Source organism: Eurosta solidaginis, chromosome 5 (assembly GCF_040869045.1).
Source record: "Eurosta solidaginis isolate ZX-2024a chromosome 5, ASM4086904v1, whole genome shotgun sequence".
NCBI classification, from domain to species: Eukaryota; Metazoa; Arthropoda; class Insecta; order Diptera; family Tephritidae; genus Eurosta; species Eurosta solidaginis.
In genome coordinates, this window is record NC_090323.1 from 210718009 (window position 1) to 210744627 (window position 26619).

The window sequence follows — 26619 nt, forward strand, 5'->3', positions numbered from 1 at the left end:
GGAATAGCACATCCGGGTACAAGAGCTACACGACGGCTCATAGTTAAAAAATATTATTGGCCTAATATGAATAAGGATATTAATATTTGGTCAAAAGAGTGTCTTAATTGTCAAAAGTCTAAAGTTTATCGTCATACAAAATCCCCTGTTATCAAAATTCAAATTCCCAAGAATAGATTTGAACACATCCATTTAGATATAGTTGGACCATTACCTATTTCAAAAGGACATCGCTATATTTTAACGATTATTGAAAGATTTACCCGTTGGCCTGAGGCATATGCATTAAAAGATATTTCAGCATCTACAATTGCAAATAAGTTTTTTAGAGAGTATATTTATCTGTTTGGAGTTCCGTTAAAGATAACAACTGATCAAGGTAGCCAATTTACATCGAAATTGTTTTCAGAGTTAACTAAATTACTTGGTAGTCACCAAATTACAACATTCGCATATCACCCTCAAGGAAATGGTATGGTTGAAAGGTTTCATAGACAATTAAAGACTACTATAATAGCTAGAGAGGACACAAATAATTGGTATGACGAGTTACCTGTCATATTACTTGGTTTGCGATCTATTTACAAAGAAGTTATTTCGGCTACACCAGCGGAAATGGTTTTCGGTCAGAATTTACGTTTGCCAGGGGAACTTGTTGTGCCATCAGCTAAAAATTTCTCATCAACTGAAGTTTTAAGTAACTTACGTGAACATTTTCGAAATGTTAGATCAAATTTAAGTCATCATAAAGATGCTGACACTGGAATTTATGTTCCAAAAGATCTTCAAACTTGTAAATTTGCATTCGTTCGAGTCATTAATAAACATTCATTACAACAACCATATGAAGGACCTTACAAAATTGTGGAAAAATACAAAAAATGTTTTAAACTTGAAATAGATAATAATATTAAAACTATTCCTATTGACAGGTTAAAGCCTGCAATAATTGAGACAACAGACACAAACAACACCAAGAATTTACATAAAAAGAGAGTTACATTCAATTTGTTTAATGATCAATTTTCTTGAAGGGGGAGTAATGTAGGGTTCTTATTATTTTTATTTAACTTTGTATTTTAGTTACTTTGAACTTTTTATTTTTTAAATGTATTATCAATATTTTAAGTTTCAATATTGATTTTCAATTTTCAAAAATTTTCATTGTTGTGAAAAATAAAGAAAGAATTTGACGCATACTTTTAGGCGTGTTTAAAAAAATATAATTTAAATTTTTGTTATAAAATAAAAACGTGGTTTCAATCTCCACAATGTGATACTTCAAAAGCTAGGTGATCTAATGGCCCTCTGGCGAAAAAGAGCCTACGGATTGAGTATCACTCTCACCCATGTTCCTTAAAGTTTGATGAAAACAAAAGTAATATTCCTGACCAAGGTGTGGAGGTGTTCTCTTCCCATTGTAGCACTGCACGAGATACTACTTAAGCTCAATAAAAATGAAGTTAAGTCAGTGGCATGTTTTGTTGGTTTTCCCTCACTAATCAGCAAAATCCTAAAGTGTGCGCTTAACATTTTACATACCTGGGCTGCAAGCATTACAGGACTGATACTCTTCAGTAACAGAACCAAAATATCAAACTTCAACTGAGTTCACTTAAATGTACAGAAATCCGACTCTCAATGAGGCTCAAGTACCTTGGCGTCGAGATAGACAATAAGTCAATAATGGAAAAAGAGTAGAGAAGGCATGCATTGCTTACTACTCGTGTAAGAGAAAAATAAGCAGAAATCGGGGCCTAAGGGCAAAGCTGATGACGTCGCTGTACTCAGGTATCATAAGACCAATTTTGGTGTACGGACGTTAGAGTCATGGCCGAACCTGGAAATGCAATACAACATTAACAAACTAAACACTTAGGTTATATCCAACGGATTCGTAAAATACTATGCTTAACCAGCTGCCATTGGACCTCCACAAATGCCTAACAACTAAAGGCGTATCCATCAGACTTAGGAAGTGTAGACTCTGGACCGAAAAGCAGTAAGGGCACAGTGGTAACCTGAGAGTGCTCCCCGATATGGATGCAACTATCTTTCCTATCTTTCTCTTACATTAAACTTTGAGTGGTTGTGAGGTATGCATATACTCGGACAGCCGAGTAGCACTCAAAGCGTTAGACTCACCAAATGCGTATTCTGAGGCCGTCGATAACTATAAGAAATGCTACGTGAAACATTAAACGTTGCAGTCAAGATGCACTGACTACTTACATCGATACGAAGAAACGCACTTACCAGTTTCGAGATAGGCGCAATTCGGAATTACTATTCTAAGGACACCTATAAGAAGATTTTGGAGAGTGTTATCGATGTTGATGGTCCTTTGCCTGATATAGATCCGGTACGTTCCGGTAACAAGCACCATTGACGTACTCGCTCGACCATCTCGGGAACGGAGTCCTGAGGTTATAAAGCTTTGCATTGCATTTATCAACTCCTTAAATCCAGAAACAAAAACAATGTTAATACTCTGCAACCGCAGGTGTCAAAGCTGCGGCCAAGAGGGTTGTAAGGAAAATCGCACCGATTTTCACTCTGCTTTGCTGCCCAATCTTGGGGTGGTTTCATAATGGATATTAGCAGGTCTATTGAACATGATTTGAGTAAAACATACACAGCGTATATTAAATAATTGGTTGTTGTTGTTTTAGCAGTGCTTCGCCCTATCCAATAGGTGGGACCGATCAAAAATTGTCATCAATGTCCTCTAACGGGAGTCCAAGGAAACTTGCAGATAGGGGTGGACCATAGTGAGAAGGGTGTTACGGGCGTTGGTTCCACATTACAATTGAAGAGATGGTTGGTTTCATGTGGGGACACATTGCACGCAGGACATACATTTTGTATATCGGGGTTGATTCTGCATAGGTAAGAGTTTAACCTATTACAGTACCCAGATTTAAGTTGAGCTAGAGTGACGCGCGTTTCCCTAGGGAGAATGCGTTCCTCTTCTGCGAGTTCTGGGTATTTTTTTTTAAGAACTGGATTCGCCGGTCAATTCCCGACATACAGATCCGACGCCTTTTTTTGTGGATATCACTGAAGACCTGCTGTTCTTATTTTCTTAATACGGCTGTGTTCTCAGGTGCCGTATTTCCTCGCAATGCTTACGGAGATAACCCGTAAGCCCTTGGTAGGTGTAGCCTCATCAGTCAGATGTCTGTTGGTATGCCCTTGTTTTTGGGTATTCAACAGAAACTGTTTGTTCAGCATTTCATTTCCCTCCCTAATGGGGAGTACTCTCGCCTCATTTTGTAGGTGGTTCTCTAGGGAAGAGTACATCCCACAGTGGTTCTGAGGGCAGTATTTAGGCAGATTTTTGGGTGTAAAACAGTCGGTAGCATAATGCCATCGACGTGGATGTTCAATATGGTCGACATTTGGCGCGTCCATGTTGTAAATGAGTTGGCCGATGATTTGGTCTATATAGCTGTTTATTTTATTACAAAGCTCATCGATGTGCGGGCCTGGGCCGGTGGCCATTATTCTGCAGTCATCGGCATAGGAAACGGTAGTGACTCCTTCAGGTGGTGAAAGTAGCTTCGATATGTAGAAGTAGTTGATGCATGTTCTACTTGCACCAATTATTTAATACAGCCTTTGTATGTTTTACTCAATTGGCGCCTAGGGCGCTACTTAGGCCCGATCACTATATTCGAGCAGCACAGCAACCAACGCACTAGAAAACTTAGAATCACCTGCTAATTACATTTAATATTTTAAATTTAATTAGGGTTATTTTTACCAAATTATACATACACATGTATGTATATATGCAAGTATATCAGAGCACTAAAAATGTCTTTAATAAAATAAAACTTGTCATGTTAAATTACTTTAACTATACGAACTACTTTCAAATGACTGTCCTAAAGTTTCCAGGAAAGAAACTTTCCAAAAATAAATTAAATATGACTTCTTTTTAAATTAACTAAATAAGTACACTTGTATATACATACTTAAGTGCGACTATTAACGTACATAAAAAAACATAGACATGCTCATAACTATACATACATACATAAACTAGGTTTTACTACTAAGCCATAAAGCAAAAAAGTTCACTTACCACTAAGACGCGCTTAACCGTTAAAGCACCGCTCCATACGCCATGCTGTGGTGGTGGTCGTGTGTACGCCATGTCGAGATGCGCCGCACACTTCTTTTACGGCCACGGCTGCGCTCTTTCTATATATTTAATGCACTTAGGAAACTATATTTTCTTCAGTGTTCTTTTTTGTTGTTTTCCGCTGCTTATTGAATAAATGTTATTACGATGTTTGTTCTTTTTTTTAATTTTTAAAGACTACTTCTCTTTGCACTCGTTTTTAGCGGTAATTTTCTTAACGTATTTTGTTGTTGGCTTATATTTGGTTTTATGCTTTAAATAAGTATGCACGCTTTTGGAAATCTACATACGTATGTATATATGTAGCTATGTTTATATTATCACCACAAAAATGCTTTTATATGCACAAACGAACAAGCAAATGTTTGCTAAAGGGCGTTGAGGGGGCGTTGTTTATGAGTTTATGTTAATAAACCTTCAACTGAGTTTGGTATGATGCGCTGTGATCTGTACGTGCTGCTTATACGACATGTATGTGTACGCTTTCGGGTGTGTGTGTGGTTATGTATAACGGTATCTGTAGAGGTGAGAAAAGAATAAAAAAGATAATGTTTAATTTTTTAATTACGGTAAGTATACAAGTTTTTAATATTCTGTGTTTTTTTTTCTTTATATAACATTTGCACATTTTAGCACCTGACTTTATTGTGCATACATTTGTATGCGTGTGTGTGTGTATGTTTGAACTTAAAATGTGTAAAACACACAATCTCTGTATTGTATCTCTGCACATGTGAGTGCTTTCACATGAACTTTAACTGAACTTCGCTGAACCGTAGCGGTACGTTTTAAATAAAAACAAACATACTTAAATTTTATTTATTCTTTTTATTTTTATTTTTTCTTATTTAGCATGTGAATAAGAGTATGCGATTTCGAAGAAAAGCTATTCAGAATGCAATCAATGTGTGTAGAGAAAATATTTTTTATATATGCCGCTGTATTATTTGCCTAGGTATTTAGTACGGAAGAATTAATTAAGCTTATAAATGAAGCCAAATTACAAAATAGTAATGCCGAGTTATTACTCCTTTAAAATGTTGGGTACCTAGGCGACCGAGCTTTGCTCGGCAACGTTTCGTTGTGCTGGCAACGTTTCTTTTTTTATTTCGAATAGGTGGCAACCTTAAATGGCAACCCTACTCAAAAATGTCCCTATTGTAATGCGGAGTGAAATGCCTTTCGTTTGATACCCATATCGGCATATCTCATGCAATTTTTTTTATTTCGAATAGGTGGCAACCTTAAATGACAACCCGACTCAAAAATGTCCCTATTGTAATGCGGAGTGAAATACCTTTCGTTTGATACCCATATGGGCATATCCCATGCAATTTTTTTTAATTTCTAATAGGTGGCAACCCCAAAATGGCAACCCTACTGAAAAATGTCCCTATTGTAATGCGGAGTGGAATACCTTTCGTTTGATACCCATGCCGACATATCTCATGCAATTTTTTTTTTAATTTCGAATAGGTGGCAACCTTGTGAAACATTCTGAGTGGCAACACCTAGGTAGAAAGTCTTAGAAGGTCATACATTATCTCTGTGCCAAATTTCATTTAAATCGGTTTGAGCCGTTCCCGAGATCGTTCTGCTATACAAACAAGAATTGCTCGTTTAAAGTTATAAGATTGTGGATTAGTACAAGAATGTTGACTAATTTCTGACAGGCACTCGGTTAAATTGGCATAATGAGAACATCTAGGCTGACATTGTTGTTTCGGTTGAACACGGTCAATTAGGGTTCTGTAAAGGGACATAAAAGGTTTAAACAGGGTTTATGTAGTCACGAAAGTGTTGTTTTGTTCCACATATGAAACCAAACATAGCCATAAAATAATTTGAAAGCCGAAAGATTTTACATTTCTTATGTGAAGTTAACATTAAAAGCTTGTCTCAATCATATATCGAATTTCCAAACCTCTCTGTTCAGCTTCAGATATAACAATTAAGGACGGGACTGTCTTCGGCTATGCGGAAGAATTCATACCTATCATAAACGGAGCTAAGCAATAATCTTATCCCATTGGTAATATCCGAATAATCGGCTGTATAAGATAAGAAATATATAGCGAATATACCTAAGGGATTTTTAAGATAAATATAAAATAAACAAGTAGGGAAGGCTAAGTTCGGGTGTAACCGAACATTACATACTCAGTTGAGAGCTTTGGAGATAAAATTGTCTTTTTTGTGGATACATACAAGTGGCAATACTAAAAGTGGAGTAACTTGCATTTGCTATCTTTCTTCAGCTATCAACTCATTTTATTTGAATATTTTTTTTTAAATATGAAAATTTGGTTAAATTTGAACGCATTTCCTTATCTTTTTTCTTTTTTAAATCATCCCTGAAATATTTCCGAAGCGCTCTTAATTATGAGTCCGACAAGAGTCCTAAATTGTAGACCAAGTGTGACGTTTTTTGGAACGATTTTCCTTCATCCTTTGTTGAATAAGGGAAAATCACCATGTAGGAAAATAGACCTAGGGTAACCCTGAAATATGTTTGTATGGCATGGGTGTCAAATGAAAGTTATTAAAGAGTATTTTAAAAGGAAGTGGGCCTTAGTTCTATAGGTGGACGCCTTTTCAAGATATCGCCATAAAGGTGGACCAGGGGTGACTCTAGAATGTGTTTGTATGATATGGGTGTCAAATTAAAGGTAGTAATGAGGGTTTTAAAAGGGAGTTGCCCTTAGTTGTATATGTGAAGGCGTCTTCGAGATATCGATCAAAATGTGTACCAGGGTAACCTAGAATATCATCTGTCGGGTACCGCTAATTTATTTATATATGTAATCCAGAAACAATATTCCTGCCCTAATTCCAACGCATTGTGATTTCGCCCTGCAGAACTTTTTCATTTTCTTCTACTTAATATGGTAGGTGTCACACCCATTTTACCAAATTTTTTTCTAAAGTTATATTTTGCTTCAATAAACCAATCCAATTACCATGTTTCAACCCTTTTTTCGTATTTGGTATAGAATTATGGCATTTTTTTTCATTTATCGAAATTTTCGATATCGAAAAAGTGGGCGTGGTCATAGTCGGATTTCGTCCATTTTTAATACCAAGATAAAGTGAGTTCAGATAAGTACGTGAACTAAGTTTAGTAAAGATATATCGATAAAGATATATCGCTCAAGTTATGGTGTTAACGGCCGAGCGAAAGGACACACGGTCGACTGTGTATAAAAACTGGGCGTGGCTTCAAACCGGTTTCGCTCATTTTCACAGAAAACAGTTATCGTCATAGAAGCTATGCCCTTACCAAGTTTCACAAGGATTGTTAAATTTTTTTTCGACTTATGGCATTAAAAGTATTCTAAACAAATTAAATGAAAAGGGCGGGGCCACGCCCATTTTGAAATTTTCTTTTATTTTTGTATTTTGTTGCGCCATATCATTACTGGAGTTCAATTTTGACATAATTTACTTATATGCTGTAAGGAAATTCAATTTTTTGTTAAATTTTGACTTTAAACATTTTTTTAAAAAGTGGGCGTATTCGTCATCCGATTTTACTAATTTTTATTTAGAACACATATAGTAATAGGAGTAATGTTCCTGACAAATTTCATCATGATGTCTTCAACGACTGCCAAATTACAGCTTGCAAAACTTTTAAATTCCCTTATTTTAAAAGTGGGCGGTGCCACGCCCATTGCCCAAAATTTTACTAATTTTCTATTCTGCGTCATATGGTCAACCCACCTACCAAGTTTCCTCGCTTTCTCCGTCTTTGGTAATGAATTATCGCACTTTTTCGGTTTTTCGAAATTTTCGATATTGAAAAACTGGGCGTGGTTCGCTATCACTACAAAAGAGTTAAGAAACGAACTTGAACAGTGTGCTCATATTTATTTCAGATACATTCAATGCAAAGAGGATACTTACATAAATCACTTAACTACTGACACGAAAAGACCACGGTCGCTTAAAAGTATATTTAGAAAAGTTGAAAAATCTGCATATGATTTCAAATAAAAGTTAACTTTCAAGACATTATTAAAACTTTTACCAAATGCTTGAGACAGAGCTGGCTACTGCAGCAGGCAATAATACACAAATTTCAAAGCAGCTTCATAGTCTTGGTAAACAGTTAAAAGCGCATAAAAATAGTTTCTTATACTCAGTTGAGCAGAGCTCACAGAGTATATTAAGTTTGATTGGATAACGGTTGGTTGTACATATATAAAGGAATCGAGATAGATATAGACTTCCATATATCAAAATAATCAGGATCGAAAAAAAATTTGATTGAGCCATGTCCGTCCGTCCGTCCGTTAACACGATAACTTGAGTAAATTTTGAGGTATCTTGATGAAATTTGGTATGTAGGTTCCTGAGCACTCATCTCAGATCGCTATTTAAAATGAACGATATCGGACTATAACCACGCCCACTTTTTCGATATCGAAAATTTCGAAAAACCGAAAAAGTTCGATAATTCATTACAAAAGACCGATACAGCGACGAAACTTGGTAGATGAGTTGAACTTATGACGCAGAATAGAAAATTACTAAAATTTGGAGAGTGGGCGTGGCACCGCCCACTTTTAAAAGAAGGTAATTTAAAATTTTGCAAGCTGTAATTTGGTAGTCGTTGAAGATATCATTATGAAATTTGGCAGGAACGTTACTCCTATTACTATATGTACGCTTAATAAAAATTAGCAAAATTGGAGAAGGACCACGCCCACTTTTAAAAAAAAATTTTTTTTTAAGTAAAATTTTAACAAAAAATTTAATATCTTTACAGTATATAAGTAAATTATGTCAACATTCAACTGCAGTAATGATATGGTGCAACAAAATACAAAAATAAAAGAAAATTTCAAAATGGGCGTGGCTCCGCCCTTTTTCATTTAATTTGTCTAGGATACTTTTAACGCCATAAGTCGAACAAAAATGAACCAATCCTTTTGAAATTTGGTAGGGGCATATATTTTATGACGTTAACTGTTTTCTGTGAAAATGGGCGAAATCGGTTGATGCCATGCCCAGTTTTTATACACAGTCGTCCGTCTGTCCTTCCGCATGGCCGTTAACCCGATAACTTGAGCAAAAATCGACATATCTTTAATGAACTTAGTTCACGTGCTTACTTGAACTCACTTTATCTTGGTATGAAAAATGAACGAAATCCGACTATGACCACGCCCACTTTTTCGATATCGAAAATTACGAAAAATGAAAAAATGCCATAATTCTATACCAAATACGAAAAAAGGGATGAAACATGGTAAGGTAATTGGATTGTTTTATTGACGCGAAATATAACTTTAGAAAAAACTTAATAAAATGGTTGTGACACCTACCATATTAAGTAGAAGAAAATGAAAAAGTTCATTAACACCATTCATTTGATACCCATATCGTACAAACACATTCTAGAGTCACCCCTGGTCCACCTTTATGGCGATATTTCGAAACGGCGTCCACTTATAGAACTAAGGCCCACTCCCTTTTAAAATACTCATTAACACCTTTCGTTTGATGCCCATATTGTGCAAACAAATTCTAGGGTCACCCCTGGTCCACCTTTATGGCGATATCTCGAAACGGCGTCCACCTATGGAACTAAGGATTACTCCCTTTTAAAATGCTCATTAACACCTTTCTTTTGATACCCATATTGTACAAACAAATTCTAGGGTCACCCCTGGTCCACCTTTATGGCGATATCTCGAAACGGCGTCCACCTATGGAACTAAGGATTACTCCCTTTTAAAATACTCATTAACACCTTTCATTTGATACCCATATCGTACAAACGCATTCTAGAGTCACCCCTGGTCCACCTTTATGGCGATATCTCGAAAAGGCGACCACCTATACAACAACCACCACTCCCTTTTAAAACCCTCATTAATACCTTTAATTTGATACACATATCGTACAAACACATTCTAGAGTCACCCCTGGTCCACCTTTATGGCGATATTTCGAAACGGCATCCACCTATAGAACTAAGGCCCACTCCCTTTTAAAATACTCATTAACACCATTCGTTTGATGCCCATATTGTACAAACAAATTCTAGGGTCGCCCCTTGTCCACCTTTGTGGCGATATCTCGAAACGGCGTCCACCTATGGAACTAAGGATTACTCCCTTTTAAAATACTCATTAACACCTTTCATTTGATACCCATATCGTACAAATGCATTATAGTCACCCCTGGTCCACCTTTATGGCGATATCTCGAAAAGGCGACCACCTATACAACAACCAAACTCCCTTTTAAAACCCTCATTAATACCTTTAATTTGATACCCATATCGTACAAACGCATTCTAGAGTCAACCCTGATCCACCTTTATGGCTATATCCCTAAATGGCGTCCACCTATAGAACTATGGCCCACTCCCTCATAAAATACTCTTTAATGCCTTTCATTTGATACACATGTCATACAAGCACATTCCAGGGTTTCCCTCGGTTCATTTTCCTACATGGTTATTTTCCCTTATGCTGTCACCATACCCCTCAACTGAGTATGTAATGTTCGGTTACACCCGAACTTAACCTTCATTACTTGTTTTCAATTAGTAAATTCAAAGAAATGGGGAAATTTTTTGATGAGAACACTGTTGAAAAGCAGATCTACTTGTTGCTTGAGCTGTTATATACAAAAGAGACAATTTTTTTTAGCTTCTTTAATTAATTGATCAACCTCCCTATTAAAATATTTTAAGTGTCTTCTAATTTCTATAAAAATGTGTTTCAGCATAAAAAAAGGTCAATATCGCAGTGTGCGGAATTTGTATGGGGTTAAGTAAATCAGGAATTAGCAGTGGCGCGTTCTCCCGAAATCAGTGACACATTTTCGAGTGCAATCTTCTTATTATAACGAAAACGTAAACGAATGAACTTGAAACGTATGCAGGACTTTTTTTAATCCAAATTCACTTATGCAAAACTACTTTAACAATTAAAGGCTTGGCTCAAAAGCTCACTTAAATAAAAAAAACTAAAGGCGCGATATACGTCAGAAGAGACTTTAGGCCGAGATTCTTTTCCTATTTGCGTCGTATTTTTTTTTTTTTCTCAATTTTCTCTACAAATTGGCGGGATGGGACCCACATGTTATACGCCGACTCCGGACCCCATCTGCAAGATGAGTTTCTATTGACTAGCTTTATATGGTAGAAATACACTCAGGGTATTTGCCAAATAACTGCCCAGGTGTAACCTCGCTCAGAAAAACTTTTTTCTAATTGGAAAAAAATATTTTTCAATATTTGATGTTGCTTTGCCCGGGATTTCACCGCCCGGGATTACCACCACATCATAGCGGCCGCTCACTTAAACAGACAACAGAAAAAGTAGGCCTTATAGTTTTTCAAAATTACTTCGGAACCTCTTTACTAATTTTATACTAGTTATTTAAACAAAGCTTCAACTCCGAGTCCGAAAAAACAAAGTTTTATTGCGGTAAACTCACTTCTGCTACATTCCTATTTTGCCAAATTTCGAAAGCCAAAGGAAACGAACTTGGATAGTGTATAATCAAAAACGGATGTATGTGTATAAAATAGACTGGGTCGATTTATTAACCGATATCCCGCCATCGATTTTTCGATAGGATTTGGGCTCAGGAAAAAACGTTCCAATACGCATACCCAAACAAATAATTTTCGAGCCTGCTAAATTTCATTTTTTTATTTTTTTTCGACTTCGATTTTTAAGGTTTTTTTCATGACCTACTAAAAAATGTTCATATGTATACCCTGTCCGACCCAAAAATGTCCCCTAAAAACGTTGGCGATAACAGTTTTCTCAAAAAAACAAAACAAAATATCGGTTAACTTTAGTCCATACAAATTGACCCACCCTAATGTACATACTATGGGCGGCCAAAGTACTTAACCGTTCTTGACAAAATTTTCACAGTAGGTTCACGTGTTTACTTGGTATTTTTCTGGACATATACAATTTTGAAAAAATGGCCGGCGCCACACCTCAAGGCAATATTAATTCCATAACTGTTGATAATTGAGGAGGTGTATTCCATATGTGAATCTGTATAGAATTTTGCAGATAGATAGATAAATTCGATATATCTCCGAAATAGTTTGAAGCATGTATCCAAAATTTGGTACAAAGATTCTTAATATAAGAAAATATGTCTGGAAGTTGAAAGGAGAAGTAGAATGAAAAGAAAATGGTGATTAAGGGAATAAGGAAATGAAAGGAAACAAGCAAGGTGTCTATGTTCGGGTGTAACCGAACATTATATACTCACCGTGAGCTTCAACTGTGCATTTCATTTCAGATAAATTACTTTTCTACATAACACATGGCACCACCTATTTAAAAAAAAATGGCTCCCAATTTCCTCTTGCAATAAAACTTGATAAGTGAAATATCATTGATTCAAAACTATTTTTTGCTAAGTTATAGCTTATTATTCTAGTCTACGACCTTTTAAACTTGTTTTATATCTAAGTTTCCGTGGTCTTTAACCGATCCCGTCCATCTTTGCAAGCATTTTTCTGCTGTAAGGAGAATATGTGTACACAATTTCATTACGATCCGTTAATTTTTCTTCGAGTTATGGCTCCCGAAACATAGAAAATTGCTTAGTCATAAAAGGGCGGTGCCACACCCATTTTCAAAAATTTTAGTATTTTCCAATTTAATGTTATATTTCAATTTAGAAAGTAAAATTCTATTGATACAAAGCTCTTCTTCGCTAAGATGTAGCTTATCTCATTCGTCCACGACCCTTTAAAAAAACTTTTATATAAAAGTGGGCGTGGTCTTTAACCGATTTTGTTAATTTTTCTTCCAAGCATTCCATACAGTAAAGGCAACCTCTCTGCCGAATTTTGTTACGATAGGTTTAACGATTTTTGATTTATGATTAATAATATTTGTAAAATTGATTTTATCACAAGTGGGCGGTGCCACGCCCATTTTAAATTTTTTTTTTTTTTCAAATTTTTATCAAGAGTCTTAATATCAGTCCACATGTACATTCTAGGTGTATTATTTACTAAATAATCAGGTTTTTTGGGTTTTCCAAAACATTATATATATAAAAAGTGGTCGTGATTATCATCCGCTCATTTTCAATACCAATCTATTCTGGGTCCAGATAAGCTCGTGTACCAAATTTGGTGAAGATATTTCAATATTTGCTGAAGTTATCGTGCTAACGGACAGACGGACGGACGGACGAAATGGCTCAATCAAAATTTTTTTCTACACTGAAGATTTTGATATGTGGAAGTCTATATCTATCTCGATTCCTTTATACCTGTACAACCAACCGTTATCCAATCAAAGTTAGTATAATCTGCGTGCAAATCACGCTAATTATAAAAAGGGTGATGATGAAAAATTTAAAACTAATATCTAAGTTGCAACAAGAAAAAATTGAGGTGGGGTGGGGTGAAATTGAGTGTCGGAGTGATAATGAGAATATTTGTGGGAGTAAGAGTACATCTCTTGAGAAGGGAATGTAGATAGAGGGAATCGAGAAAGGGAAAAAATGCGGAAAAGAGGAATGAGGATGATATATATCGTGGTAAGGGAAAGGAGAGCCACTTTTCAAATGTGGGCAAATCCAATTTTCGGGCAAGATAACGCCTGCCGAGTACACTAAGTCATGGACGAGTTATCAATTTGTTACCGATAACAAACGTTACGATGATTTCTCGGGTTTCCATCAACACTTTATCTGTAATATACTTTTTTTTCGATATATTAGCAATTTTTTATTAAAAACATTCGATTTGGTAGCAAAGATTTATCGGTATGTTATCGATTTGTTTTTTTTTTTTAAGTATTACCTTTGTTGTGGCTTAACCTCAATCGCTGGACGAGCTCTACACCTTGTCCAGCTTAAGTTCAGAAAATTACAATTCAAGTTCAGAAATTTACAATTCAAGTTCAGAAAATTACAATTTAAGTTCAGAAATTCCAATTTAAATTCAGAAAATTATTATTCCAGTTCAGAAAACTGCATCTCAAGTTCAGAAAATTTAAATTCAAGTTCAGAAAACTACATTTCGGTTCAAAAAATTACAATTCACGTTCAGAAAATTACAATTCAAGTTCAGAAAGTTTGTCAGGAATTTTTTCTTTCATGCAACGGAAATAAAAGTATGTAAGATGATAAATGTTAGCGCCAATAATTTTATACATGGATATATATATGTTAAGGAAGCATTGGACTTCTCAACTCATTTAAATCAATTTTGCTCACATGAAGGAGGTAGCGAAGAAAAAACTCTTTCCTCACATCTCTCTCCTCCTCTCATAAGAGGTCAGTTAGAAGAACATCCAGCTATATCCTAGAGGTCACAAGCATTGATCTGCTTTGAATATGACAACAGTTATGACGAAGATCCCACTTATACAGTCAACGGACCGACCACAATCCCGCAACTAACGTGTAAGTACTGTGTGCACAGATCAAGTCTTCCTTCACCTGCCTCTCGCAACTCTGTTCAACTGTTTCCAACTGCGGTGTCGACTGAAGTACTTTCATAGAAGAAGCTTCCTCATACCTTTGTTGCAAAGAGTTATCCTTCGTTTGAGTTCTTAGTTCGGAATATACACGCCTTGGAGAAAATTTGTCAAGGAAGCATCAACACTTACGCAAATAACATATAAGTATTACATTACGTAGTATGAATTGCAATAACTTTTGAAAAATAACACCCTACTTATAAAATTCTGAATTTCATTTGAAATTTTCTTAATTTCAATTGAAATTTTCTGAACTTGAAAAGAAAATTCTGAACTTGAATTGTAATTTTCTGAACTAGAATTGTAATTTTCTGAATTCAAATTGGAATTTCTGCAGTTGAATTGGAATTTTCTGTACTTGAATTGGAAATTCTGATCTTGAATTGTAATTTTCTGAACTTGAATTGTAATTTTCTGAACTTGAAATAAAAATTCTGGACTTGAATTGTAATTTTCAGAACTTGAATTGTAAATTTCTGATTTTAAATTTTAATTGCTAAACTTGAATTGGAATTTTCTGAACTTGAATTGGAAATTCTGATCTTTAATTGTAATTTTCTTAACTTTAATGGTAATTTTCTGAACTTGAATTGTAATTTTCTGAACTTGAAATGAAAATTCTGAACTTGAATTGTAATTTTCTGAGCTTGAATTGTAATTTTCTGAATTTAAATTGGAATTTCTGAACTTGAATTGCAATTTTCTGAACTTGAATTGGAAATTCTGATCTTGAGTTGTAATTTTCTGAACTTTAAATGTAATTTTCTGAACTTGAATTGTAATTTTTTGAACTTGAAATTAAAATTCTGAACTTCAATTTAAATTTTCTGAACTCGAATTGTAATTTTCTGAATTTAAATTGGAATTTCTGAATTTGAGTTGGAAATTTCTGAATTTTAATTGGAAATTCTGAACTTGAATTGTAATTTTCTGAACTTAAATGGTAATTTTCTGAACTTGAATTGTAATTTTCTAAACTTGAAATGAAAATTCTGAACTTGAATTGTAATTTTCTGAGCTTGAATTGTAATTTTCTGAACTTGAAATGAAAATTCTGAACTTTAATTGTAATTTTCTGAGCTAGAATTGCAATTTTCTGAATTTAAATTGTAATTTCTGAACTTGAATTGGAATTTTCTGAACTTGAATTGGAAATTCTAATCTTGAATTGTAATTTTCTGAACTTTAAATGTAATTTTCTGAACTTGAATTGTAATTTTATGAGCTTGAAATGAAAATTCTGAACTTTAATTTCAATTTTCTGAACTCGAATTGTAATTTTCTGAATTTAAATTGGAATTTGCGAACTTGAGTTGGAAATTTTTGAACTTGAATTGGAATTTCTGAACTTGAATTGCAATTTTCTGAGCTTGAACTGCAATTTCCTGAACGTGAGTTGTAAATTTCTGAACTTAAACTGGAAAAGGCGTAGTTAATTTAAATACATTCATTTTCTGTGTGCTCACCTGTAAGTTTGCACATTGAACAGCACGAATATTTGCCACTCACACCTTTTTTCTTTTTGGCACTTCTGCGTTTTTATTGCAGGGACTTATGATACGCCATAGCTGCTTTTTTTCCAATCGAGCTTGAAAAAACGCTTGAACTCGCTAAAATGTTTCATATGGGGGAACCATATAGTTGGTGGTAGGAAATCAGCTAATTTTTCCTTTTTTTCGCTGTTTTGACACTTCTACTTCTAGCACATTATGTTCTTGACACCAATCCAGAGAATTACAGAAACAAGATAAATGGAATGCGTGTGTTTGTGTATGTAAGTATGTCACTCTGCCACCACACTATTATTTTGCACATTCGTATGCACATATCGTTCGCTCGTTCACAATAGTGCCCTTTTTTTGCTCAACTGTTGCTTAAGCGATTTCATCTTAAGCCAACTCAATTAGCTTACTTCGTGTTGTTGTTTTGTATGCAATTCCCTAATCTACAACGCGTTTCAATTCCACTATCCTCCAAAAAACGGCTAATGAAATACTTCCTGTACCTATAGTTATTCAAAACAAATACCTTATTAAACGTAAGACTTAGGAAACGAACTTGATTTTTAATTGCCCTAACTATTGGAGAGTGTAAATGAAGGACTTCAATTCGACAAAGAAAATTTGAAATAAACTTCGCAAACATCTTAACATAATTCAGATGAGTTAAAAAATAATAATGAAAATAAGTGAAAGGCGCGAAGAGTTCTTAGACCGAGCTTCTGTTCCAATTTGCGTCGTTCTCTTTATTAATATTTCCTACAAATTGGCGGGATTAAGATGATTAATTAAGATGATTAAAACATGCCCTGAAACGCCTTACCAATTAAATATTACGATGTTCCATTGAATAAGCAATCCAAAGTTTTCACAAGCTCAATTTGGAGCGGAAGAGAAATTTCTAACAAAGTGTAAATTCCTGTGCCGGATAAAATAAGTAACTGCTTGCCTGCTGCCATATTTCCCATAGTCGGCTAGATATGATTGTCTACGCATTTTCATTTCAACATTTTCCATTTCCAGCACAGCTGCAAGCTTGAAAATTATTTTTAATATTATTATTGATAGGTCTGGAAGCACTGCGACCTTTGTGCAGATCTATTGTGCAAGACCTTTCAGCCTAATTTTGTATCTGGAGGCTTTTGATGTATCTAAGTACCTCTTCAGGCTTTCTACTCCATATCACATAGGGATTAAGAGTCTCATCACTTAGATGGGAAAGTCTCTGCCTAGCTAGACCGACGCATTCGCAGAGAATGTGAACCGGCGTTTCATCATCCAGCTCACAGAAACGACAAATTTGGGTATCAGATAGATTTAACTTACTTAGGTGATATCGTAGATCACATTGTCCCGTATAGTACACAGTAAGAGTTCTTAGGTCCTCCCTGCTTAGATTAATGAGTTTGGTTGATACTTGATACTTGCCCTGGGCAATCAATCCAGTGACGTCTGAGTTGTTTAGTTTCCCAACAGGCTTGCAAATACTTTTGCTTTAAATAATAATACAATATCAAATAAAATTGTTATGTATGTATGTATATGTTAATATATTCGTTTGTATGACAAGTGTGGCTTATTGTATACGCAGAAATTTTCCCGCCAAAGGGTTAAAAGCGATACCACATGCCCATTAAAATTTTTCAACTCGACTGACACTAACATAAAGCTTGGCTCGTTACGTTTGTATATTTGTATGTGTTTGTGTCTGTCACCCTAACACTTGTTGCTATCGTAGTGTTATTATTGCTGGTTAAGTTTTTGTTAGTTAACTTTCTTAATACTTTTCCCTTGTTTTTTTAATCCTCACCTTTTATGATTTGCGGTTTTGTTTTCTATTTGAAATCATTTTACTTTTTTTCTGCTTTAAGTTTGTCACTCTTTTTTATTGTTTAGCGTATTTGTAACTTTATTGATGTTGTGACGACTCTTGCCATAGTTTTTCTTTGAATATATATGTTTGTATGTATATAGGTATTTATGTACATATGTATATCTTGTGACCATAACATTTAATAGTTGGTGTGGTATTTGGAGCACACTAGTTTCGGTCATAACAATAAACTTAAAAACAGCGACTTTTATTACCACCCAAAGGTGAAGACAGCATTGTAACATACATACATATATACACACATTCCAATGTATAAACCTACATTTATATAGGATATTCAAGTAAAAATTTTAAGTAGCTGTCTAAATATACTAAATCAACTGAAAGGCAAACAGATAACATCTTTATAGCTTAATTAAGTTTTCCTATTAAAAAAATTACAGATTGATTTCTTTAGCATATATGTACATATGTAAGTGTGTATATATTAGAGTTATGGAAAAAACGCAATTTATTTTTATATGAAAACATCTTTCCTCACAGTATGTGGTAATCCAGACAAAAAGAGTGTGGTATGTGTGGGTGTGAGGTGTGGCTGTAGTTTGTTATCGATAACAACCGTTATGGATAAGTTATGAGATTGTTTTCGACAGATAACGAGTTATGGGTTTTTATCCACTTTTCATCGGTTTGTTATCGGCTTGTTAACAAAGAAGTATATACGAGTTATCGAATTTTAATCAGCGCACTACGAATATGTTATTTAATTATTTACGATAAGTTATCGATTTGTTATACATTTTTTATAGGTTAGTTATCGGCATGTTAACGACGAGATATATACGTGTTATCGATTTTAATTGTATATTATTATTTATAATACAATTAACTTTTTTTCATTGGAAAACGTTTTAACGTGGCAGGTCCCAAGCCTAGCGCACAACCCAGGAACGGAATTTGGATTTCTGTCGCCTTTTAAGACAGGCATACCTACTATAAGTATATTTTAAGCTCCCATAACCCACAGAGGGTGATCAAATTAAACGGAGAATAAGTCTTGCCAATAAGTGCTACTTTGAACTGAGTAGGCACTTAAAAAGTAAAGTCCTCTCTCGACGAACAAAAATCACGCTCTACAAGTCGCTCATCATAACTATCCCAATGTATGGCTCGGAATCATGGACGGTGCCGAGAAAAGAAGAAATGGCTCTTGGATCATGCGAGAAAAAAGCTCTCCGGAAGATTTATTACGCTGCTCGTAATGCCGATGGCTAGTATCGAAGGATGTACAATGATTAGCGCTATGATATTTATGCGAATGGACGAACACGCTCCGGCTAAGAAAGTATTTCTGTCGACCCCGCAATTTGGAGGCGACCTCCACTAAGTTGGGATAGGCAGGTGGAGCAAGATTTAACCTCTTTTGGTGCTCTAAATTGGCGTCGGTTATTGCAAAACAGGGAAAGCTTACGTTACTTGTTACGGAACGGCCAAAATCGTTTAGGCGGTTAAGCGCCCACTAATAATGATTATTATAAATTTACTATCGATCAAAAACCTGAGCGATGATTTATCGGCTTTTGATGCAACCGCTATCGATTTCTTATTGATGAGCTATGCCTTTTTATCGAAAACAATCGAAAAGTTTTCCATTTGCTATCGAAAATCTACCTTTTCTTCTGAAAATCATCAATTTGTCAGCGAAAAAATATTGATTTGTTATCAAAAACTTATCGATTTATTTATGGAGTATTACCGATTTGTTAGCAACAAGTTATGGTTTTCTAAACGGCGTGCTATTGATTATATATCGATGAGCTTTAATGGAAGGGGCATCCACAAGTTATTGACTTGTTATCAAAGTGCGGTGGGTTTATTATGGATATTAACGGCTCATCGGTTTGTAATCAAACTGATACCGGTAAAACTTCAAAACACATTCTTAATTAACAACTTTCCAAAAAGATCCTTTAAGAAGACCAAGCAAGAAAGAAGAAGCCCTGTATTATTACTTATATTTCATTGCTCATTTGATTCCCAGTTACTCAAGTCCCATGAAAATTATCATTAAAATAGAAAGAAGAAGTTTTTCCAAGCGGATTTGCTCTCGACGGTGGTGTGGCAAACACGCGGAATATATTTGCCATTAAGGCTTCTCAGCAAGAGCTTATCTACAATGTCTAAATCTCCTCAGAGTTATGTTATGCTAAGTTTTTATTTCTATCCTACATAGTTCCGCTTGTGGATCATTTGTTGATTCCGCAGACAGTTGTGAAAAGTCTGCTTTGTATTACCTCCATGTGCCTAAATCCCGCAATCGGATACCTAAAATAAATAATTTTTTCACGGATCATTAAGTACTCGAATGCAGTAATCGAACAGTTGAGAAGTTATTGTATAAAACTACAATATACACAAGGCTTCCTGGCCACGAGGACTTTTACTACTTTTATTGCATGGGCTTTTGCCTGAAAGCAAATTGGAAAGCATCCCCTTGGTATCATTTCCTTGTAGTTTCGCCATAATCTAGCTAATCCAGTTTTACCAAAATCACAATCCGTAAAACAAACCTCTGTATAAAGTTGAGTATTTAGTTAGCTTGTTTCCTCGAGCAATCTTTTCCACATGGACACTCGAAGTGTCGTAGGATTCTGAGCGTATAAGACTATCTATTACTTTTCCTTTAGTTGTATATGCCATACCACATTTCCCAGCTTTATCTTCATCTATCAGAAAATGGAACAGAGGTATTTCCACTAAAGCTTCGTCAAGAAATGTTGTCATCTCAGCAATAAGTAAGTTTTCCCGTGAATCTCCGTGACTACTACACCGGAGAAGTTTTTTTTAAATAAACCTCCCTAATCTGCTGATCCAATAGTGTCTTCCTACACTTAAGAACTAAGGAATTATTGGTTTGGCACGATATAAGCAGTTTTCCACACTTCCCTAACTTTTCATATCTTTGGAATATAACGCCACAGTATACAAGCTTTATATCAGTTGGATATGACTCAGGCCCAACAGTCTAGCAGATTTGAATGGACAACAGTTTGCAGGACTCTTACAGCTGCTTAGTGTTAGATCTCTGTAATCTATAGTAGGGGCTTTTTAGAGTGGCGCCCGTCCTCAATACGTCTTCTTCTTTTTTTTCTTTGTTTTTAAATCAGTCTAATGTACCAATATTCATGATTTATTTTCCCCAATCCATTTGCATACCGTTAGTCATGTTAGCTGGTTAATATCTTTATTTTATTACCTTAACTATTGTTAAGCTTACTCGATCACAAAGACTTGTGAGCACTTTTTCATACATACATATAAATGGCTTAGTAAAAGTATCCTAAAAAACAGTGTCAGTCAGTCAGCCAAGCACAGAATTAGTTAATGTCGCTATATGTGCAAATCATTCTTCAATCTACAGTTAGTTAGTAACTCAATTAGTAAGTTCATCTGTTAGTTAGTCGGCAGCTGTTGTGTCCGTTGTTTATATGTTTTATCGATATTTTAAGGAGTATGGGTGCATGTGAATAGTTTGCACTTTGAAGTGAAAGGCGCATTGTGTTGAAATTAAGTGAAATGTTAGTAAATCCCACTAACTCAAATCAATTCACTGACTGACTTGCCATGCCTACTGCATCCTTCCTCTGATTGCATGTCTGCCCTTTGTCGTATTTTGCTTCTACTCCGATTTGCTCACACATATTTCATGAACTTTGTAAAAAAAAATGCTGCTCTGTTAGATATATTTAACTCAAATTAACGGATACACATGCACAAATCCAAATATATTTTAGTTAGCCGTTCCAAATAAATTTTTTGAATAGTTGGTTAAGCTAAGTTTAAACTAAGTGTGCTTAAACTCCAGTCAATTTAAACATCAGTTAAACTATAGACTTGATTTTCAGTCGCAGCTCTAGGCCTACTTTGAAGTACGTATCACACTTTTGCTCTCTTTTCTCCCTACTTGCGCGATACTTTTTGTAAAACTGGGTCTGGCTGGTTGGCAACCAATTTAAGTGCTCATAAGGTCAATTGACTTTATGACCTTTTTAAATTTGATGTAATGATGGAAATTTCGGTTTGATCTTGAGACCGTTTTAAAAAATGTACTGGTGCAAAAAAAAATAATTGTTTGTGGTGTATTATACTATTATTTAATAAATGCAGTCTGCCCCTGAAGAAGCTAAGGAGATTAGCGAAACGTGGGGCTTGAATAGTGGAGTCCTTTGACTTGTACTAAAGCAAAATTTTGGTCATTTTCAGCCTATTTATATTACATACAAAAATAATTGTCCTTTTGGCCTCTTGAGAAAATATGAATTGACCCCAATTGTCATTTTGTCAAAAGCTTTAACCTTGCAGCCACATGAAATTTGAAGCTGTGACCATTTCAAATGGCCACAAGGTCAATTGACGTTATGACCGTTGATCTTATGTCACTCCTCCGTCAAAAAGCCTTGTTTTGATACAATTTTTTTTAGAAAGCCATTTTTTCGACTTTTGGTATTGAAAGTTTTGTGAAAAGATGGAAAAAAACCGCCACCAGGTAGCGCAAGGGTCGAGAAAATATCATATTTGTATCCGATTTTGCTCATACTTGGAACACATATTGCATACATGAATAGAAAGCGACCCATTGAACAAATATTACGTACAATCCGGTAGAAGTGAAGCCAAAATACTCTGGAGCACATAAGTTCAAAGTCTGGTAGTGAAATTCAAGTAAATAAAATAATTTAAAAAAAAATGTTTGTTAAACGGTTTTATTTAAAACAATATTTACATTAAATAATAATAATAATACTAAAAGCTAGAAAACAATTAGGTAGGCCCTAGGTACTAGTCATCACACTCCTCATCAATCTAAGGCGTTCACCAGTTAAATAAATAAAAGCACGGGCCGCGTAAATTTTTTATTGATAGTGAACCGCTTATATCTTTATAAATGATATTTTCATATATGCATAAGTAAGACCAACTGAACCTTATTTAGGTTATGGCACGTCTCAAGTTTTTAGAAATTCCACGCGCTCAATGCTTTTATTTAACTATCTGATCAACGCCCTAGATTGATGAGGAGTGCGATGACTAGCACCTAGAACCTACCTAATTATTTTCTAGCTTTTAGAATTATTACTACTTAATGTAAGTACTAGAGCCTACGATTTTTCGAACATGTTCCAGAAGAGATTTCTCGCGAGTCTCGCCTTCTCGCGAGATTCTCGAATCTCGAGTTACTCGTAAGGCTCGCAAGCTTCTCAACATGCAACATAATCGATTCATTGGCTGTTTTATATAGAGCTTACGATTTCTTCTGGAGCCATATATGTAATACTCCTATATTGCTAATAGGAAATGCTCGTAATGTGTTTTGAATTCGAAATTAAAACAAGACAGCCTATAAAAATTTTTTGATTGTAGCAGCATAAGTGTGACAAAAAAAATTTAAATTTAGTTACATTCGATTATTAAATACAAAAACAAAAACGTTTGAAAAGCAATATATCGGCACTCTGATGTTTGGGAAAGTACCTAGCTTTTTGTAGCAATATAGTAGTATTACATATATGTCTGGAGCACAAGCCAAAATGTCCGCAAAACCACAAGTAAAAAACCCCGAAATGTATAGAATATTGCCAATGCAGCGACTGAATTTAAAGTTGAGAATCTCGCGAGCCTTACGAGTAATTCGAGAGATTCGAGAATCTCGCGAGAAGCCGTGTTCTTGAGGTTTCGTTGAAAAATAAAATATTGCGAACAAAATTATATGACTAATAAATATGTTTTGAATTAAATGTCATTGAAGCAATATAATCAACAAAAAAGTCACAAGTAAAAAAAACTAAATGTATAAATACTGTCCATACAGCGATTAAATAAGAATGTCGAGAAGCTCGCGAGATTTACGAGTAATTCGAAACACGAGAATCTCGCGAGAAGTCGAGTTCTCGATTTCTCGGATCTCGAAAATCCCGCTTGTTTACCCAGCAAACATTTTAAAACACAAAAAGTCAGAAAAAATATTTAAATCGGAGCTTTTATAATTGATATGAGCTAATTTGAGAGGCTGGAATGAATGTAGTTTCCTTCCTGCAACGGTCGTTCCGTATGAGCCTATTAGTTTGTAATTTGTAATTTATTAATATGGTTATCCTGGCACAACAATTTAACAAAAAATTATTTTACAGTGTCAGTTGCTTATAACATAAATGCGTTTCCTTAGATTTATAAGTAGTTAATATAGTACTAGGAAGGAAAGAGAAGGGAAAGAGAAACAGATGAATGTAACAATGTGAAGAGGGAGTACAAGGGAGAGTATAGTACAGTATTTAATAATAATAATAACAGCAATATGAGAACACGATTACATAAGTCGTGGCAGGTTCGAGAAAAGTATATATAGCTAGGAGAGCTGTGATGCTTAATGAGTATTAAAAAACCAGTCACCTTATTTTTAAATTGTAGTGTACAAGAGATAAGGCTTAAACTAACTTGGAGTGAGTTCCAAAGACGTACCGCATTAATAAAGAATTGACGTTCAGATGTCAAAGTTCTGTACCTAGTGTAAACAAGCTGAGCTGACCTTGATGAGTGTAGGAACTGAAGCCTCTGGTATAAATAGTTAGGTTCCTTTGTATGAATAACTTTGTGTATAAGCAACAGTGTTCGGACTTTTAACAAATTATCGAAAGAAATATTTAGCAACTTTTCAGCAAACGCAGACACATGGTCAAGTATTTTTAGCCCAAATACATATCTGGCAATGTTGTTATAAACAACATTTATCTTGTTTTTACATACAGAGCCACAATTAGCATAAATCTCACAGCCATACAGTAGCGTATGTATTAAGTACGCTTTATTAACATGTATCATTTGAGCCTAAATCTGAATATGAGTCCGATATTAATCTTAAAAGGCTTTTAAACAGACTTCTATTTTGCCTATTTACTAAGCATTGTTCGCGCTTATTTGAGGCATATAGAGTTCGACACAACAGGACAAAGTGCGGCACTTTTGCTGTCAAATTAACAAAAGTTCAAAATACTTACATTTTTAAGATGTAGATGACTGTGAAGAGGCGTCCAAGAGCGGAAAAACGTCGATGACAATACAAAAATGAATAGCAAGGGTAACAATAATGTACAAATGTAATTCATTTTTTATTAAAATGAAAAATTGTAGTGACAAAATATCAATATTGTGACGAATATTAGCAACACTAAGGGATACTATCATCTCTAAGCCAATACTAAGCAGTGACTTGTATGCACATCAATAAATCAATCATTATGTCTATACATATGTCCATACAAGCAGCGGAGAGCAACGCACAAACACATGCATATATCTGAGATACTCACAAAAGGAGGCAATAATTTGTGCAAATATCACTCACATATACACGCGCATATGAGAAGCTATAAACGTAGTTATATCTGGTAATTTTATAGCTGGTAACTAACTAGTAAATTCTAGAAATAGAACCGCCTAGAAATATGCCAACGAGGAAACTAAACAGTATAAAAGCAGCAACAGTTGAGGCACGACCAATCAGTTTGATTTAAGCAAGCTATCAGTTGCGAAGTATAAGTGTTATTGTCAAGTAGTATAATAAAGACCATTTTTGCATTATGCAATATTAGAGTTATTTATTCAACATTTTAGTGATTCGAACGTTTGCAGAAGATTTGGAATAAGCGGAATTTCAGTAAATTCGTTACAATATTTATTCCAAACTCGCTTTGACAAATATAAATATTTGCTAAATGATCATTTTTCTGATTCCCACATTTCCCACAATATGGGTCCTAAATATGTGAAAAATATCAGCCTCAGATATGTTATCACCTATGAGTCTGTTATAGCTCAAATTTGATGAAATTATGGACAAACGAAAAATATTAAAATTAGTAAATTAGGCAGCTCCAGAATAAAATGTCAGAAATTTTCTGCGACAATTTATTCTAAATAAAAATTGAGTTCAATTAATACTTATTTCATTTCTATCTTATCCTTATAGGAGTTTTATTACAACAATTTAGCAAAAGTTCTTCGTAAAAGCCCTGAAATAGTGTCATTATAGGACTCAAAATTAGCAGTATATGAGGCCACTAAGGCTCATATATGGTATCGGGAAGAGACCTGTATAAGTGGCAAAATATGAGCGTGCTAGGAGTCATGCAAACGATCCAAAATTTGGACTCCATTCGGACTAATTGTTGAATCCGAATGTTTGCTTGGTTGTTTGTTTAAAATCAAAACGATTTTTTTATTTTCAAACTACGTATAAATTTAATTGCTGAATTGTAATGATAAGCAGACTCGATTGAAATGATTTTTAAATATCCAAAAAAGATACAAAAAAGGATTATTCCGGGTATTTTCCTGGTATTTACCCATACAAATGGTAAATACCCGGCAAAATCCCATCTCTACTAATGAGCTACATAATAAAACAAGTCGAAATTAAAAAAAGTATATCTTCATAATTTTATTGTATATAAATATTTTATACTTGCTATTTAATATCCAATAATTCAGTGATTTTTTTTGGTTGTTAGTAGGAATTGGTTATGTACATTTTAGTATAATGAACGTATTCTTCAACACTTTCCAATTTTCCCACCAAACTACATTTAG

At 34.7% G+C, this 26619-nt stretch overlaps 1 protein-coding gene across 1 annotated transcript in view; it reads right to left on the reverse strand.

Annotated features, from left to right (window-relative positions):
* The window catches only part of ImpE1 (Ecdysone-inducible gene E1), a 169017-nt gene that overhangs the window by 115806 nt on the left and 26592 nt on the right, over positions 1 to 26619 (reverse strand). Inside the window, exon 2 of the mRNA XM_067787938.1 lies at positions 4091 to 4667. Within this exon, the coding sequence (XP_067644039.1) occupies positions 4091 to 4162 (72 nt within the window). The 5' untranslated portion in view covers positions 4163 to 4667. The remainder of the gene's footprint in view (positions 1 to 4090; positions 4668 to 26619) is intronic.